The following is a 16,413-nucleotide window of genomic DNA, read 5'->3' on the forward strand; positions in this document are numbered from 1 at the left end:
TGCTGCCTGGGGTGGTCGACACTCAGTACTTTCGGTTTAGTTAATTAGTTTCCAAGCTTGTTATTCAGTTGGGTGATCAAGCCCAAGTAGTTGGAAACCTCTTCCCTGGAGATTTTCTGCCAAATGCCTGTCCTTGTCACAGTTTGCTGAGGAATGTATTTTTTATTCCAGAACCTTTGTTCCCTCTGAGAGGTCTCACTGAATTCCTGTTTTTGATCTGAGATACTTCTTGTGCTTTTTTTGTTTTACTTATTTTTTTGGGGGGGTGGTGGTTTACACATTAGTGAAGAAAAATAAATCAATTAGTATCAGAACCGTTCATTGATACCTCATTCATTGACAACTTGTATCATTTACTCAGCGCTATATATATTTTTCAAGATTTACTTATTTATTTAATTCCATTTGTTTTTATTTTTTATTTTATTTACTTATTTATTTTTGGGGAGGTTTTTGTTATAGGGCACGTGCGCTCGCCAGACAGACAGAGAGAGACAGAGAGACAGAAAGCGAGAAATCACCCCCCAGGGGGGGATGGCCACGCCGCAATCCCTTCTCCTCCATTCTCCTCTCGGGATCTTGGGCACGCACGCACACGCACCCGGCATGAGTTTTAAGCCACTGGGTCCGGGACGCGAACTGCGGTCGACTATGTGGGAGCCCAGCGACATAGCCATTACACTAACTGCTGGTCCCTGTTTTTATTATTTTTCAATTTGACCAGACAGAGACAGAGTGAGAGAGAACGGAAAGCGAGAAAGCAAGCCGTTAGGTCTGGTACTGGAATTGCTGTTGGCCACGTGGGAGTCCAGCGCCTTTATCCACCATGCCACCTGCCGGCCCACTCAGTGCTATGTTAAACAGTGCACTGGAAGATAGATGAACTGATAGCTCTAAGCCTAATAATTTAAATGACAATTACAAAATGTATGACTCTGTCTTGGAATACAAAAGGTGTTTGACTTCCAGTTTCCATTCTCTGTAGAACAAGAACAGGTCATTCCTTTATTGATAAGCATAAAATACATTCATATCTGTGTTCTGTTTGTGCTATAAATTCAAAACCAATTCTCTAGCTACCTAAGTAATGAGCATAAAGTATGTCAGGTAACCTCAAATCTCTAACAGTGGAAGGTTGAAACAAGAATGGATGCTGCTAGAATAACGCTGCTTCCTTCGATGTGACACCTGAGCATCCATCTCTTTCCTCCTCACATGATTTCTTCAGCACGTTAGAGCAGTGAGGAATGGTTTTAGTCTCATAACCAAGTTAGGGTGAGGACATGGCCACATCATGCACATGCTCCATTTTTTTTCCCCTAGAATTTTTTGCCTTAGGACACCTGTGCTTGTTGGAGAGAGACAGAGACAGTGAGAGGGAAAGTGATAAATCACCCCTCAGGGGGCATGGCTACACAGCAATCCCTTTTCCTCCATTATTCTCCCAGGATCTTGGGCACATATGCACACACATGCCTGGCATGATTTTCAAGACAGTGGGTCCAGGACTTGAACTGTAGTCAGCCATGTTGGAGTCTAGTGACATAACCACTACATCATCTGTTGGCCCTTACATGCTCTCTCTCTCTTTTTTTTTTTTTTTTAAGATTTGTGTTATAGGGCACATGTGTTTGCTGGAGAGACAAAGAGACACAGAGACAGAAAGCTAGAAATCACCTCCCAGGAGAGATGGCCACCCTCCAGTCTTCTCTCAGGATCTTGGGCACACACACACACGTGCATGTGCACATTTGCCCAGTCTGAGTTTTAAGTCACTGAGTCTGGGACTCCAACCACAGTTGACTATATGGGAGTCCAGCAATGGAACCATTATGCCATCTGCTGGCCCCTTACATACTCCATTTTTTAAAAAATTCTGAATCTAGGACAACTGTTCTCTTATAATTACTTTACGGTTTCTAAAAGCAGTTATTGCCCAAAGCAAATCTTCTCAGTTGAGCATGTGAATGAATAGAGGCAGATAAACCAAAAAGTAAAATTAAAAAAAGAGATGTCTGATAGGAGAGCAGTCAGCTAAAAAAATGTAAAAAAGGAATAGTTGAGGCTGGCAGGTAGCATGGTGGTTGAGTCACTGGACTCCCACATGACTGAATATGGTTTAAGTACTAGATCCTGCAGCCTGAAAATGGCAACAAATATATAGATAAGTAAATAAATGTTTAAAATTTATAAATAAAGTAATTTTTTAAAAAAGGAACAGTAATTTAAAGTTTATTCCAGCTGTTATTCCGCCTTTTTTTTTTTTTAAGAGATTTTCACTGTAGGGCGCGTGCGCTCGCCAGACAGACAGAGAGAGACATAGAGACAGAAAGCGAGAAATCACCCCCCCAGGGGGGATGGTCACGTCACAATCCCTTCTCCTCCATTCTCCTCTCGGGATCTTGGGCTCGCACGCACACGCGCCCGGCATGAGTTTTAAGCCACCGGGTCCGGGACACGAACCGCGGTCGACTACGTGGGAATCCAGCGACATAGCCATTACGCTAACTGCTGGTTCCCTTTTTTAGGTTTTTGCCATAAGGTGTGTGCATGTGCCAGAGAGAGAGAGACAGAGACAGAGAAAGGGAAAGTGAAAAGTGAGAAATCATCTCACTTTGTGGCAGGGGGTAGACAGCCATGCCACAATCTCTTCTCACTCAGTTTTATTTGGGGACTTTGAGCATGCATGCATATGTGCCTGGCATGATTTTCAAGCTATGGGTCTGGAACTCCAACCATGGTCGGTCACATGGGAGACAGGTGATTTAACAACCACTACCTGCGGGCCTCAGGTTATTCTAACTTTAAGGTACCATCACATGGTATACTGAGTCCATTTCCCAGATATTCTGTTGTAATTATCTCTGTTTTATAGATCTGTGCAATCTCTGGCACGAGGGTGTCATCTGGGTTTGGATTACATAGCAGTGAACAAATGATAAAAGGACTTTAGAAATAGAGCAGGAGGCCTCTGTGACCTTAGACTATCAAGACAAATGCTGCCATTACTGTTACTGTTCTGATGATGAATTCTTGTTGTAAATGCAAAGGTAGAGTAGTCTGTAGGAAAGTGAATTGTCACAAAGAATACACTGCCTCGATATGTGCTGTCAGTCTTATTAATCCGTTTCAGCGCCCTCGTCTGTGCTTTTCATCTGACTTCTCGCTATATTGGTGAGTGCCCAAGGGGATGGTCAAACTCTTGATTATCTGGAAGGCTTTGTCAGATGCCGGCACCTCTCGCCACTGTGTGTCTCCTCCAGTGCCACTGCCGCCCTCGAGGACACTAGGTGAGCCAAAGGGTGGAGGGAGGCAGTTTCCTTCCCTGTTCAGGGACGAGGGGACCTGCGCCAGGTCCTTTCCTTCTTTTGGGAACAGCACCTTCTCACTCGATCTGGGATACTCCTGTAATTCACAGTTCATTTTTGGAGCTGAAGAGATGGACTCTCTTGAAATGAATGAATGACTGAGGCTGTCTCATGCAAATGCTCAGTTTACCCCCCCTCCCTCTCTCACCACTGCAAAAGTAGTCTAAATAGACAGCAACAAATAAGCACTGATAATCAGTTTTCATCAAAAGAGGAAAGGCAGGCATATTTCATCTCTTCTTGTTCCTTCCACCTACTTTATTTAAATAAAAATTTTTTTAAAAAAGATTTTTGTCACAGGTTGTGAGTGGTGGCCAGAGAGAGACAGTGAGAGAGAAAGTGAGAAATCACCCCCGGGGGTATGGAGGGCCATGCCGCAATCTCTCCTCCTCCATTCTCTTCCTGGGATTTTGCGTATGCAGGCTCATGTACCCAGCATGATTTTCGAGCCACCAGGTCTGGGACTCGAACCACAATTTGCCATGTGGGAGTCTAGCACCTCAGACAACATGCCACCTGCTGACCCCTCCACTAGTAGTTTTAAATAAATTTCCCTATATTAGTGAATATTATAAGCCAATTTCAGATTTTCTTTTGCTATTGATTAAGACACAGCAAAATAGGGGCCAGCAGGTGGTGTAGTGGTTAAGGCATTGGACTCCCACAATGGCCAACAGCAGTTTGAGTCCTGGGCCTGGTGGCTTCAAACTCATACCAGCATGTGTGCGTGCATGCCCAAAATCCTTAGAGCAGAATGGAGGAGAAGAGATTGTGGTGGGATGATTTCTCACTCTCTGTCTCTCTGGCAAGTGCACACATTCTACAGCAAAAACTTTCTAAAAAAATTACTGCAATCTGAACAATAGTAAATATTCACACATCTTAAGCTTGGTGTTAATGATGCTGTGGATGGCTTTCTTTTGCTGACGTAGTGCTACCCTATCATATTTTTAGTCCTCTATCCACATTCTTTTGTCAAAATCTTATAATGAAGTAAGGCCTAAGAGCTGGGTAAATGTGGGCTGCAGTCTGGGTAGTTTAACAAGCTACCTGTGTTAACTGCATTAAAATCGATTTATCACAGAGAGAACTCTGAGAAGAAGATGCTTTGCGTATGAAAACTGTAGAGATAAAGCTTTTTAAAAATGTTTAAAAGAATTATTAATTTAATTTACTATTATTTTAATTTTTATAGGGCATGTGCACTCACCAGAGAAAGAGAGAGAGAGGGAAAGTTAGAAAGCAAGCCACCAAGTTTGGGCCTCAAGGCACAGCCAGTCATGTGGGAGTCCAGTGCCTTAACCACCACGCCACCTGCTGGCCCCATAGATATATTTTTTGACTTAGAAGATTAAGAAATCTGGCTAACATTAAAAAACCTTTTATGAGAGGCCAGCAGGTGGCATAGTGGTTAAGGTGCTGGACTCCCACATGGCTGATCATGGTTTGAATCCTGAACCCAGCAGAATGAAACTCATGCCAGATGCATGTGTGCCCCAAATCTCACGAGAAGAGTGGAGGAGAAGAGATTGCAGTGTGGCTCACTCCCTGAGGTGTGATTTCTCACTTTCTCTCTCTTTGTTTCTCCAGTGAGAATACATGCCCTCTAGCAAAAATCACTCTCTAAAAACAAACAAATGAACAAACTTGGATGAGGAGAAAATGCTTATATTGTATAGGGCTATATAGTTTCATAAGACCTAGTGATAGACATTATTATTATGCTTGAAAACATTACTTAATTCATACTGGCAATTTTTTCCCCTTTGTGTTCCATAGACCCCAGAATTCCCCAAAGCTAGAGCCCTAGCCAGTACTTGAATTTAGAATATGATGTAAATGATCCTCCCCACCCTGTCATACAGCAGAGTGAAGTCTCTAAGCACTGCTACTGTTGAGACAAGCACGCTAAAGGCAAAACAAAGAATGGGAAAGAAGTCATATATCAGGTCAATGGGTGGGATGCCAGAAACTAAGTCCAAATAGCTTTGGGTGTTTTGCCTAGGATCAGTTTCTAGGGTAGCAGGTTGGAAATTACCCAATGCAAATGAAACAGAAGAATCAAAGTCCATTGTCACATCTGGGATTAAAGCCAGAGAAAAGTTAACAAACAGAAAAGACCAGATGGTTATCCGATCCAGTGGTTTGGTGCACAGAGGTTTCTTATAAAGACATGGGATGCCATCCCTGTGACTGTCCTTCATTATTCATAAAAACCCAACTTTCTGGCTGCTGTGTGACTCTAGCTTCTCACCCATGCTTTCTTTTCCCCAACTCCGTGCCATTCTCCAGTCTGAGCAGCGGCTGCTCTCCGGACTTTGTAGGAAGATTGTTATGGAAGGATACCATCTATCTGAGGTATTGCAGAAGCTGGCAGCAAGTTTTCAGTTTCACTCTTTGACCATTTCCCAACCCCCAATCCCTACCAAGTAAGCACTGTAATTGCCCTCGTACCAGTGGAAGTCCATGAGCGCTTCACTATTCTAAAGGATTTAAAAGATTATTTGCTTTCTGAGCCCAGACTTTGGGCCAGGAACCCCATGGTGTACCAATGGTTATAATAAGGGCTTTAGAGAGTTCCCAGTGTAATGATGGGGAAGGGCCTATGTGGGATACTTGGACCCATGCTCCCCTGGTTAGGTATATAAATAGGAGCATGAGAAATAGATTGCTCAAAGGAATAGTTCTTCAAATTGCCTTCATACACTAATTTTTCTTACTTTAAGCAAAAATTATTCTGCTCCTCTCTCTCTGTTTCTCTTCATTTGCCAGAGAGAAAGAGAGAGAGGGGAGAAAAAGAAAGCACCCCTCAATGGGACATAGACATGCCACAATCCCTTCTCTTCCATTTCTCCATTTTATGGGGATTTGGGGCACAAATGCACATACATCCAGTGTGAGTTTCAAGCTGCAGGGTCTGGGACTCAAACTACATTTGACTACATGGGAGTCCAGCACCTGCTGGCTCCTCCCCTCAACCTTTAATCTCTCTTCTTTACCTGTCTCCTAATATACAAGATGTTAATTGGGACTTTTTTTTTTTTTTTGGAGAGGTTTTCGCTATAGGGCACGTGCGCTCACCAGACAGACAGACACATAGAGACAGAAAGCAAGAAATCACCCCCCGGAGGGATGGTCACGCCGCAATCCCTTCTCCTCCATTCTCCTCTTGGGATCTTGAGCATGCATGCACACGCGCCCGGCGTGAGTTCTAAGCCACCGGGTCCAGGACGCGAACCGCGGTCGACTACGTGGGAGTCCAGCAACGTAGCCATTACGCTAACTGCTGGCTCCCAAGATGTTAATTGGGACTTTAAAAAAAATATTTACTTTTAGTAATTAGCATTATTATTTTTAAAATTTGCTGTAGGGTACATGTGCTTACTAGAGAGAGAGAAAGAAACCAAGCCACCAGTCTGGGACTAAAACCATGGTCAGCCATGTGGGAGTTCAATACCCCAACTACCACGCCATTTGCTGGCTCCAACTGGGACTTACTATTTCAGAATTCCAGCCAGGTCCCTAAGACAAAAGTGTAATTTGCACAGTCTAAAAAGAGAAGCTAGACTGTGTATGTGGGACTTACAAGATAAAAACTGATCAGAAATCTTCACTCCCAATAGTCCAAGAGGTCAAAATTTGAAAGGAAATTCATAGAAGGAAATTTATTTTTTTAAATTTATTTTATTTTATTATTATTTTTTTTTGGAGAGGTTTTTGCTATAGGGCGCGTGCGCTCTCCAGACAGACAGAGAGAGACAGAGAGACAGAAAGTTAGAAATCACCCCCCGGGGGGATGGCCACGCCGCAATCCCTCCTCCTACATTCTCCTCTTGGGATCTTGGGCACGCACGCACACGCACCCTGCGTGAGTTTTAAGCCACCGGGCCCGGGACGCGGACCGCGGTTGACTACGTGGGAGTCCAGCGACATAGCCATTATGCTAACTGCTGGTTCCCCATAGAAGGAAATTTAGAGGGTTGGATTGCTGTGATTTTCTACTCTTCTTTCTATGAGCAAAGAGATACTTCCCTTCCTCATACCAATTCAGGTTTTACTGAAACGTAAAGGATTATTTACTTATTTATTTATTTCACAAAACAGGACGTCTAAGAGAGATACCCAATAACTTTGGTCATCTGCTATTTTCTCCTATGTTAAGCAGAGGTCTGCCCCAGCTTGGAAAGAAAGACAAGAGAAGGGCCATTCTCAATGCCCTAGATACCTTTAATCAGAGAAGTAACATTTCCTTGTAGATCTATTTTTTCTATTCTTTCAGCATTTCCACACTGTCTTGATTACCGTAGCTTTTTTCTTTTTTTTTTTCCTTCTCCTCTTTCATTTTGCCAGAGGGTGAGCGTGCTTGCTGAGAGAACAAGAGAGAAAGGAAAAGTATGGTCACGCCGCAATCCCTTCTCCTCCATTCTCCTCTTGGGATCTTGAGCATGCATGCACACGCGCCCGGCGTGAGTTCTAAGCCACCGGGTCCAGGACGCGAACCGCGGTCGACTACGTGGGAGTCCAGCAACGTAGCCATTACGCTAACTGCTGGCTCCCAAGATGTTAATTGGGACTTTAAAAAAAATATTTACTTTTAGTAATTAGCATTATTATTTTTAAAATTTGCTGTAGGGTACATGTGCTTACTAGAGAGAGAGAAAGAAACCAAGCCACCAGTCTGGGACTAAAACCATGGTCAGCCATGTGGGAGTTCAATACCCCAACTACCACGCCATTTGCTGGCTCCAACTGGGACTTACTATTTCAGAATTCCAGCCAGGTCCCTAAGACAAAAGTGTAATTTGCACAGTCTAAAAAGAGAAGCTAGACTGTGTATGTGGGACTTACAAGATAAAAACTGATCAGAAATCTTCACTCCCAATAGTCCAAGAGGTCAAAATTTGAAAGGAAATTCATAGAAGGAAATTTATTTTTTTAAATTTATTTTATTTTATTATTATTTTTTTTTGGAGAGGTTTTTGCTATAGGGCGCGTGCGCTCTCCAGACAGACAGAGAGAGACAGAGAGACAGAAAGTTAGAAATCACCCCCCGGGGGGATGGCCACGCCGCAATCCCTCCTCCTACATTCTCCTCTTGGGATCTTGGGCACGCACGCACACGCACCCTGCGTGAGTTTTAAGCCACCGGGCCCGGGACGCGGACCGCGGTTGACTACGTGGGAGTCCAGCGACATAGCCATTATGCTAACTGCTGGTTCCCCATAGAAGGAAATTTAGAGGGTTGGATTGCTGTGATTTTCTACTCTTCTTTCTATGAGCAAAGAGATACTTCCCTTCCTCATACCAATTCAGGTTTTACTGAAACGTAAAGGATTATTTACTTATTTATTTATTTCACAAAACAGGACGTCTAAGAGAGATACCCAATAACTTTGGTCATCTGCTATTTTCTCCTATGTTAAGCAGATGGCTGCCCCAGCTTGGAAAGAAAGACAAGAGAAGGGCCATTCTCAATGCCCTAGATACCTTTAATCAGAGAAGTAACATTTCCTTGTAGATCTATTTTTTCTATTCTTTCAGCATTTCCACACTGTCTTGATTACCGTAGCTTTTTTCTTTTTTTTTTTCCTTCTCCTCTTTCATTTTGCCAGAGGGTGAGCGTGCTTGCTGAGAGAACAAGAGAGAAAGGAAAAGTGAGAAAGCACCCCTCCATCTCTTCCTCCTTTTGGGATTTTGGGCATCCATGCACACAGGCCTGGCATGTTTTTCAAGCCACTGGATCTGGAACTCAAACTGTGCTGTTAGCCATGTGTGAGTCAGCAGCCTTAACCACCATGCCACTGGCCCTGATTTCCACAGCTTTATAGTAAATTTTGAGATTGGATAGTGTCAGTTCTCCAACTTCATTTCTTTTTTTTTTTTTTTTTTTACAGGAACATGCCAATGAACTTTATCTTTAATTTCATTTGCCAATATTCTAACAGATGGCCACCGCTTGCTTAGAAGTTGAAAAAAATATATCTAATGTTTAAACCAACATGCAGAACTGGTTAAGTGTGAAAGGTTAACCATCAAATGGTGTCTGCAATAACTGGAAAGGAACTGGATGCAACGTGGGGGTCCATGGCATCATTGAAGAATCCACAAATGTGCCCTAAAATGAGTCAGCACTGAGTGCCTGCCATAAAGAAGGCTATCAATAGCCAAAACTAAAACAAAATGAAACCAAAAATATAATCAAAAACTATAACCAATACTGGCCAACTCAAAAGTCTTTTGTTCCTTTTCTCTAATTCTTCTTCCCAGTGCCCTGAGCCTAGAGGACATAGAAGATGGAAGAAGACGACGACTAGGGAAGATTGAAAGACTCCACCATGCCCCTTTTCTCTCACTGAAAGTCTGTGGCAGGGATCAACCTGAACTCATGAGAGGGGAGAAGTTTTGAATCTGATGTAAGATTGACATTTCAACTGGACAGTACTTTAAAAATTTTAATTAATTAATTCATATTATTATTATTTTTGCCTTACAGTTTGTGTGCTTGTCAGTGAGAGAGTGACAGAGAGATACAGAGAGAGGGGAACTCAGAAAAGGTTTGGGGCATGCATGCACACATGCCCAGCATGATTTTCAAACAACTGAGTCTGGGACTTGAATCATGGTTGGCCATGTGGGAGTCTAGCACACTAATCACCATGCCACCTTCTGGCTCCCATAAACACATTTTTAAACAAATAAAAAATTTAAAAAAAATTAATATTATTTTAATTTTCTAGAGGGCACATGTGCCTACCAAGGGAGAGAAAGGGGAGGAAAGTGAGAAAGCAACTCCCAAGGGGGAGGGCCACAACACAATCTCTTTTTCTCTATTCTCCACTAGAGATTTTGGACATGTACTCATACATCTGGTGCGTTGTCCAAGCTGCCTGGTCCAGGACTTGAATTGTGCAGTCTGCCATATGGAATCCAGCTGTCTTAACAACCATGTCTCTATCTGGCCCCATCAGACTTTTATTTTAATTTTATTAATTATTTACTTTTAATTATTAACATTCTCTTTTTTTCTTTTTTTGGAGAGGTTTTTGCTATAGGGCGTGTGCGCTTGCCAGACAGACACAGACAGAGAGAGACAGAGAGACAGAAAGAGAGAAATCACCCCCCAGGGGGGATGGCCACGCCGCAATCCCTTCTCCTCCGCTCTCCTCTCGGGATCTTGGCACACACACATGCGCCCGGCGTGAGTTTTAAGCTACAGGGTCCGGGACTTGAACCATGGTCGACTACGTGGGAGTCCAGCGACATAGCCATTATGCTAGCTGCTGGTCCCAATATTCTTTATTTTGACCAGAGAGAAACAGAGAGAGACTGAGAAAGAGTGAGAAAGCAAGACATTAGGTCCAGGACTTAAACCGTGGTCAACCATTTGGGAGTCCAGCGCCTTAACCACCGTGCCACCTGCCAGCATCCCTATCAGATTTTTGAGTAGGTAAATTTGCATGCATTACATATAGAGAATATTTTCAGTTTAATAATTTATAATAGAGATATGAATGATATTTATAGAAAAAGATTTTAGTTTCCATGCAAAAAATAGGTGAGCCAAATCAAGTTTTCCAAGATATAGTATTGAGTCCACTATTTCCAAGATACAATATATCAAATCCACTATTAATAAATACAAACTAGGGGCTAGCAGATGGCATGGTGTTTAAGATGCTAGACTCCCACAAGGCCAACTGTGGTTTGAGTCTGGACCTAGATTCACTTTCCCTTTCTCTATCTGTCTGTCTGTCTCTCTCTCTGGTCAAATAACAAATAATAGAGATCAGCAGATGGCATAGTGGTTTTGTTGTTGGATTTCCACATGGCTGACTACAGTTTGAGTCCCAGACCTGGTGGCTTGAAACTCATGCTGGGTGCATGTGCGTGTGTGCCCAAAATCCTGAGAGGAAAATGGAAGAGAAGGGATTGCAGTGTGGCCATCTCCCTGGGGGGTGATTTTTCACTTTCTGACTCTCTGTCTCTGGTGAGCATACACATAAAAATTTCTCTCTAAAAAAAACCCCAATAGAGTGTCTTACAGGACCCAGATTGAGACAAGATGGCAGACTAGCAGTGACAATCTGTCAAGGGTTGAAAAGTAGTTTGTGTAAAAGCAGATTTTAAAAGCAATTTCTCTTCGGGACAACTTTTTTTGTGCCACCTAAGAAGCCTCTTGATACACCATGGCAGTAGCAGCAATAAAATGTGTGATATCAGAGACAACCATCTTGAAATATTTCCTTCAGACCCAAAATGGAGCTTTACATTGTGTTTGACATAAATCTCCGTATTCTTCTCTTCCAGATGACTATAATTGCAAAGTGGAGCTGGCTTTGACATCTGATGGCAGGACGATAGTGTGCTACCACCCGTCTGTGGACATTCCGTATGAACACACAAAACCTATCCCTAGACCAGATCCTGTGCATAATAAAGAAGAAACACATGATCAAGTGCTGAAATCCAGGTTAGAAGAGAAAAGTGAACCCTTGAACAAGGACCCATGACAGAACAACTTAGCAAAATGTTCTTTACTACCAAGCACCGTTGGTATCCTCACGGACAGTATCACAGACGTCGTAAGAAACTGGACTCCCCAAAAGACAGATGACTCTGAGGTTCTCAGAGAAATCAGAAACGTACCTCATTTGTCATTTAAGAAAATGCCATGTGGTGTATTCACTAATAGGTTATGTAATAAAATAATAATAAAATTTCTTTTCATATATTAGAGAAATAAATAAAATAAAATAAATAATTCTTTAAAAAAATAGATACAGACTGAGTCTAAAGAGTTGATACGATAGTTAAAGAGCTTTATCACTTAAATCTTATGCACTAACATCTCCTTCTACTGAGTGAATATAGTGGGTATCTTGAGGGTAATTGTTGCTCTGTAGTTAATTCTCCTTGATAATCCTGTACCTCAAAAAGATTGAATTTAGGCCAGACAGTGGCATGGTGGTTAAGGCAGCCAGATCCCACATGGTTGACTGCCTGGTTCAAGTCCCGGACCTGGAAGCTTGAAAACACACTGTGGACATGCATGTGCTCACCCAAAATCCTGAAAAGAAAATAGAGGAGAAGGGATTGTGGCATGGCTATTCTTCCCTGGAGGTGATTTCTCTCTCTCTCTTGCTGTCTCTCTCTGGTGAGTGCATGCACCCTATACCAAAACCTTAATAAAAAAAATTGTCGAATTCAAGTTACAGATAGTCTTATATTGGCACAAATATTATTATTATAAGATAACTTGATATGGTGTATTATCAAGTGCCTATCAAAATAACTTTAGAATGAAAATACCTAACCAGAATACTAAAGTTTAGAATTGCAATTGGTCTTTTTACCATGAAAATTTCTGATCAGGGCTCTTAAAGGCTCTTTAAAAAATTCTCCTTACAAGAATGGAGGAGAAGGGATTGCGGCGTGACCATCCCCCCTGGGGGGTGATTTCTCGCTTTCTGTCTCTCTATCTCTCTCTGTCTGTCTGGCGAGTGCACGTGCCCTATAGCAAAAATCTCTCAAAAAAAAGAAAAAAAAAAAAAGTTCTCCTTACAGATTTCTCAAAGTGAAAGACGTGCCACCTAGTGGATAGAAAGTAGTATTGTAGGAAAGAAGCCGCTAGGATTGCATTAATGACAGTGTGTTTTAAGGACTTAGCCAATTTGAGCCAGGAAGCTAGATGAAGAAGCTGAAGACCAAGAGGAGTTTGTGAGTTGTTCTAGAATTAACCTGATGATTAATATTATGGCATGACCATAATGTCTGTATTAAATAGAAGCTCACAATGCAGAAAGAAGTACTTATTAATAACAGTGGTTCTGTGGCAGGGGTGATTTTGTGCCCCCAAATATATCTCAAGATACATTTGGCAATGCCTATAGACATTTTTGCTTGCCATCATTGGTGTGTGTACGTGTGTGTGTGTGTGCGTGTGCACGCGTGTGTGTGTGCCTATGTCCAGCGATGCTGCTGAAAACCTTAGAAAGCATATAGGACAGTTCCCACAACAAAGGATTGTTCAGTCCAAATGTCAAGAGCACTGTTGTGAAGCCTGCTTAATAAAAATTAGGTGATGGTTAAGGGTGCTAGACTCCCACATGACCGACTGCAGTTTGAGGCCTGGACCTAGAAGCTTGGTTTCTCCCTTTCCCTCTTCCTCTGTCATTCTGTCCCTCTCTGGTCAAATTAAAATAAATAGAAAGAAAGAAAGAAAGAAAGAAAGAAAGAAAGAAAGAAAGAAAGAAAGCTAAAATAAAATAATTCTTAAAAAATTAGTTATACATATTTTTGAACTAAAAAATGCTTCAAATGGATTTGGTCAAAACTCTTTTTCAGTTATTAATATACTTAGACCAGCTTGACTTCCTAAGGAATAATCTGGATTCATTTTATTAGCAATAATTATGTAAGTTTTTAAAGCACTTCCAAAAGTCAGGAAAAGTTTAAAATTTCACAATATTTCCCCCAAATCCTGCCTTTCCTTACCAATTCAAAGTTTTCTCTCCATCCAGTCCCTTAATTTCCTTTAAGTATATACCATTCCAATAGCCTAATAATCTAGGAACTGACCAGAAACAAAGAGTCAACACATTTTTTTAAAGAATGGTTTAATTTTATTTGTTATTATTGTAAGTTCCAATTAGAAAAGAGAAAGACACAGAGAGAAAGGGAAAGTGAGAAAGCAAGCTGCCAGGTCTGGGACTTGAACTGCAGTTGGCCATGTGGGAGTCCACTACCCCAACCACCACACCTGCCGACCTCCTATAGCCAACACATTTAAATTTTAGCTAGAACCTGTGTGTGTGTGTGTGTGTGTGTGTGTGATATTATGGTTTACTTTCCTTTAGATTAAAAAAAATTTTTTTTTTAGCCTTTAGGCAGGTGGTATACTATGCTTATTCTTAGTTTTGAAATGAAACACATTTCGGATTACTTGTAGAATGATTAATTCCTTCTGTTGGAATTAATCTATTTAAGGTAAGTAAAGTAGTTGATTTACTTTTTTTTCTTTTTAAAGAATTTTTTTTTTTTTTTTTTTTTTTGCCATAGGGGACTTTGCCAGAGGGAAAGAACAAGAGCTCCTCCATTCTCCTCGTGGGATTTTGGGCACACACGTACACAAGCCCAGCATGCTTTTCAGACCACAAGTTCAGGACTTGAACCCTCAGAGTTGGCCATGTGGGATCCAGTGCCTTAACCACCTGTTGATTCCTTGATTTACTTTCTTTAAAAAAAAAAATCTCTGGTGTTTTTCACTCTTGCTCTATTGTTACAAGTAATTAATCATACCCAAGAATGATACTGCCGTAGACAACATGATTTAGAGATGTTATAAGGATTGCTTTGTATTAAGTACTTTCTAAATCAGAAAACAAAACACATTTTGTGAAATTTAAGACTGTTAAAATGTAAAACCTGGGGGCCAGCAGGTGGTGCGGTGGTTAAAGGTGTTAGATTCCTACACGGCCAACAATGGTGGTTCAGGTCCCGGACCTGGTGGCTTGCTTTCTTGCTTTCCCTTTCTCTCTCTCTCTCTGGTCATATTAAAAAATAATAATCACAAATGAAATCAAATAAATAAATAAATAATTCTTTAAAAAAAAGTAAAAGCTTTGGGGCCAGCAGGTGGCATAGTGGCTAAGGCACTGAATTCCCACCGTTGGAGTCCCAAACCCCATGGCTTGAAACTGATGCTGGGCACATGTATGTGCGTGCCCAAAATCCTGAAAGAAGAAGGGATTGAGTGCCCAAAATTGTGACAGGAGAATGGAGAAAGGATTGCAGAGTGGCCATCTCCCCTAGGGGGGTGATTTCTCCCTGTCTCTCTGGTGAGTGAACGTGCCCTATAGCAAAGATTTCTAAAAAAACAAAGTTAGGAAAAAAGTAAAATCTTTTAAAAAATAATATTCAGGTTCTGCCCTTAAATTCACACTATAATTTCCAAAAATAAAGGAGTGTATAAAAAGTATGGGAAGAACTGACTCAAACATGAAAGTATAAATATTCAGATTTTTTTCTTTTGCTAGAAAATGTGCAACAGGTTTAAAAGTACTTCCCCATAGAAAAGGGCCTGCTTAATGAAAAAGCACACATGAAAAATACCCCCGCCCTCTGCAAAAACAAAGGGATAACAAAATCTACCAACCTAGTTTAGCATAATGATTATGAGAAGAAATTCTGGCTGTGATGCACCTGAGCATAATGAAGTGATTGATCTAGAGCTTAAATTCTGGAGCCAACTGCCTGGCTATCTGCTATTTAAGGACTTAATTTTTTTTTCTACCTTATTTCTCATTTTGTAGTCTAGCCAAAATACCTCCTGTCAACTTTCACCTAGCTTTTAAAAGTCCAGCTCCTCTGTCACATTACCTATTTCCCTGAAATAACTGTCCTCTTCTCTAAACTACCCTTACAGGGCATCTATACTTCTCATGCCTGCTTTGTACAATTGATTTATTTTTTCTTTAAAAGAAAAAAATCTCTTGGGAAAAGACAAATTTCTTGAGGGCAGGGTAGTGTGGTTTTATTGTTCTATCTCCACTAAGGCACAGTGTGATTTGCACTGTGGTTGCTCTATAAATATTAGGTGACGTCCTCAACTTGGAGAAACAAATCCTCCTCTGAGCGTCTATCCTCGAAGACCGCGTTCTATTTTTCTGCGCACAGTCTCCAGCGGGGAGAGGACGCGGGACCCTTATTAGGAGAAGCACAGTTGTGGCCTTGGCCCCGCCCACCCGCCGACCACTCGGCGCCTGTGGCTGCTTCGGCCGCCGCGGTCGGTCGTAGTCATGGACTCTCCGTGGGATGACCTGACTTTGGCCTTTTCTCGCACGTCCATGTTCCCCTTTTTTGACATTGCCCACTATCTAGTGTCCGTGATGGCGCTGAAGCATCAGCCGGGTGAGTGCGGGGCGCCCCGGGCAGGCCACCTCGGCGTCCCCCTCACGGCGAGGACTGCCTGAGGCGGGTGGGCGGCCGCGCGGCCGCAGGCCCACAGTTCGGATGGTGGAGTTGGAGGGGCGTCGAAAACCGGCTC

At 42.0% G+C, this 16,413-nt stretch overlaps 1 protein-coding gene and 2 pseudogenes across 1 annotated transcript in view; 2 read left to right on the forward strand and 1 right to left on the reverse strand.

Moving 5' to 3' along the window:
* Positions 1 to 2,815: 2,815 nt before the first annotated feature.
* LOC114008138 (ubiquitin-conjugating enzyme E2 D3 pseudogene) lies at positions 2,816 to 3,423 on the reverse strand (annotated as a pseudogene).
* An 8,131-nt stretch (positions 3,424 to 11,554) lies between these two features.
* Positions 11,555 to 11,982, forward strand: LOC102493240 (39S ribosomal protein L42, mitochondrial pseudogene; annotated as a pseudogene).
* A 4,147-nt stretch (positions 11,983 to 16,129) lies between these two features.
* The window catches only part of TMEM38B (transmembrane protein 38B), a 40,730-nt gene continuing 40,446 nt past the window's right edge, over positions 16,130 to 16,413 (forward strand). Inside the window, exon 1 of the mRNA XM_006150603.3 lies at positions 16,130 to 16,277. Within this exon, the coding sequence (XP_006150665.1) occupies positions 16,166 to 16,277 (112 nt within the window). The 5' untranslated portion in view covers positions 16,130 to 16,165. The remainder of the gene's footprint in view (positions 16,278 to 16,413) is intronic.

The sequence above is a fragment of the Tupaia chinensis genome, unplaced genomic scaffold (genome assembly GCF_000334495.1).
Source record: "Tupaia chinensis unplaced genomic scaffold, TupChi_1.0 Scaffold000291_1, whole genome shotgun sequence".
Taxonomy (NCBI): Eukaryota; Metazoa; Chordata; class Mammalia; order Scandentia; family Tupaiidae; genus Tupaia; species Tupaia belangeri.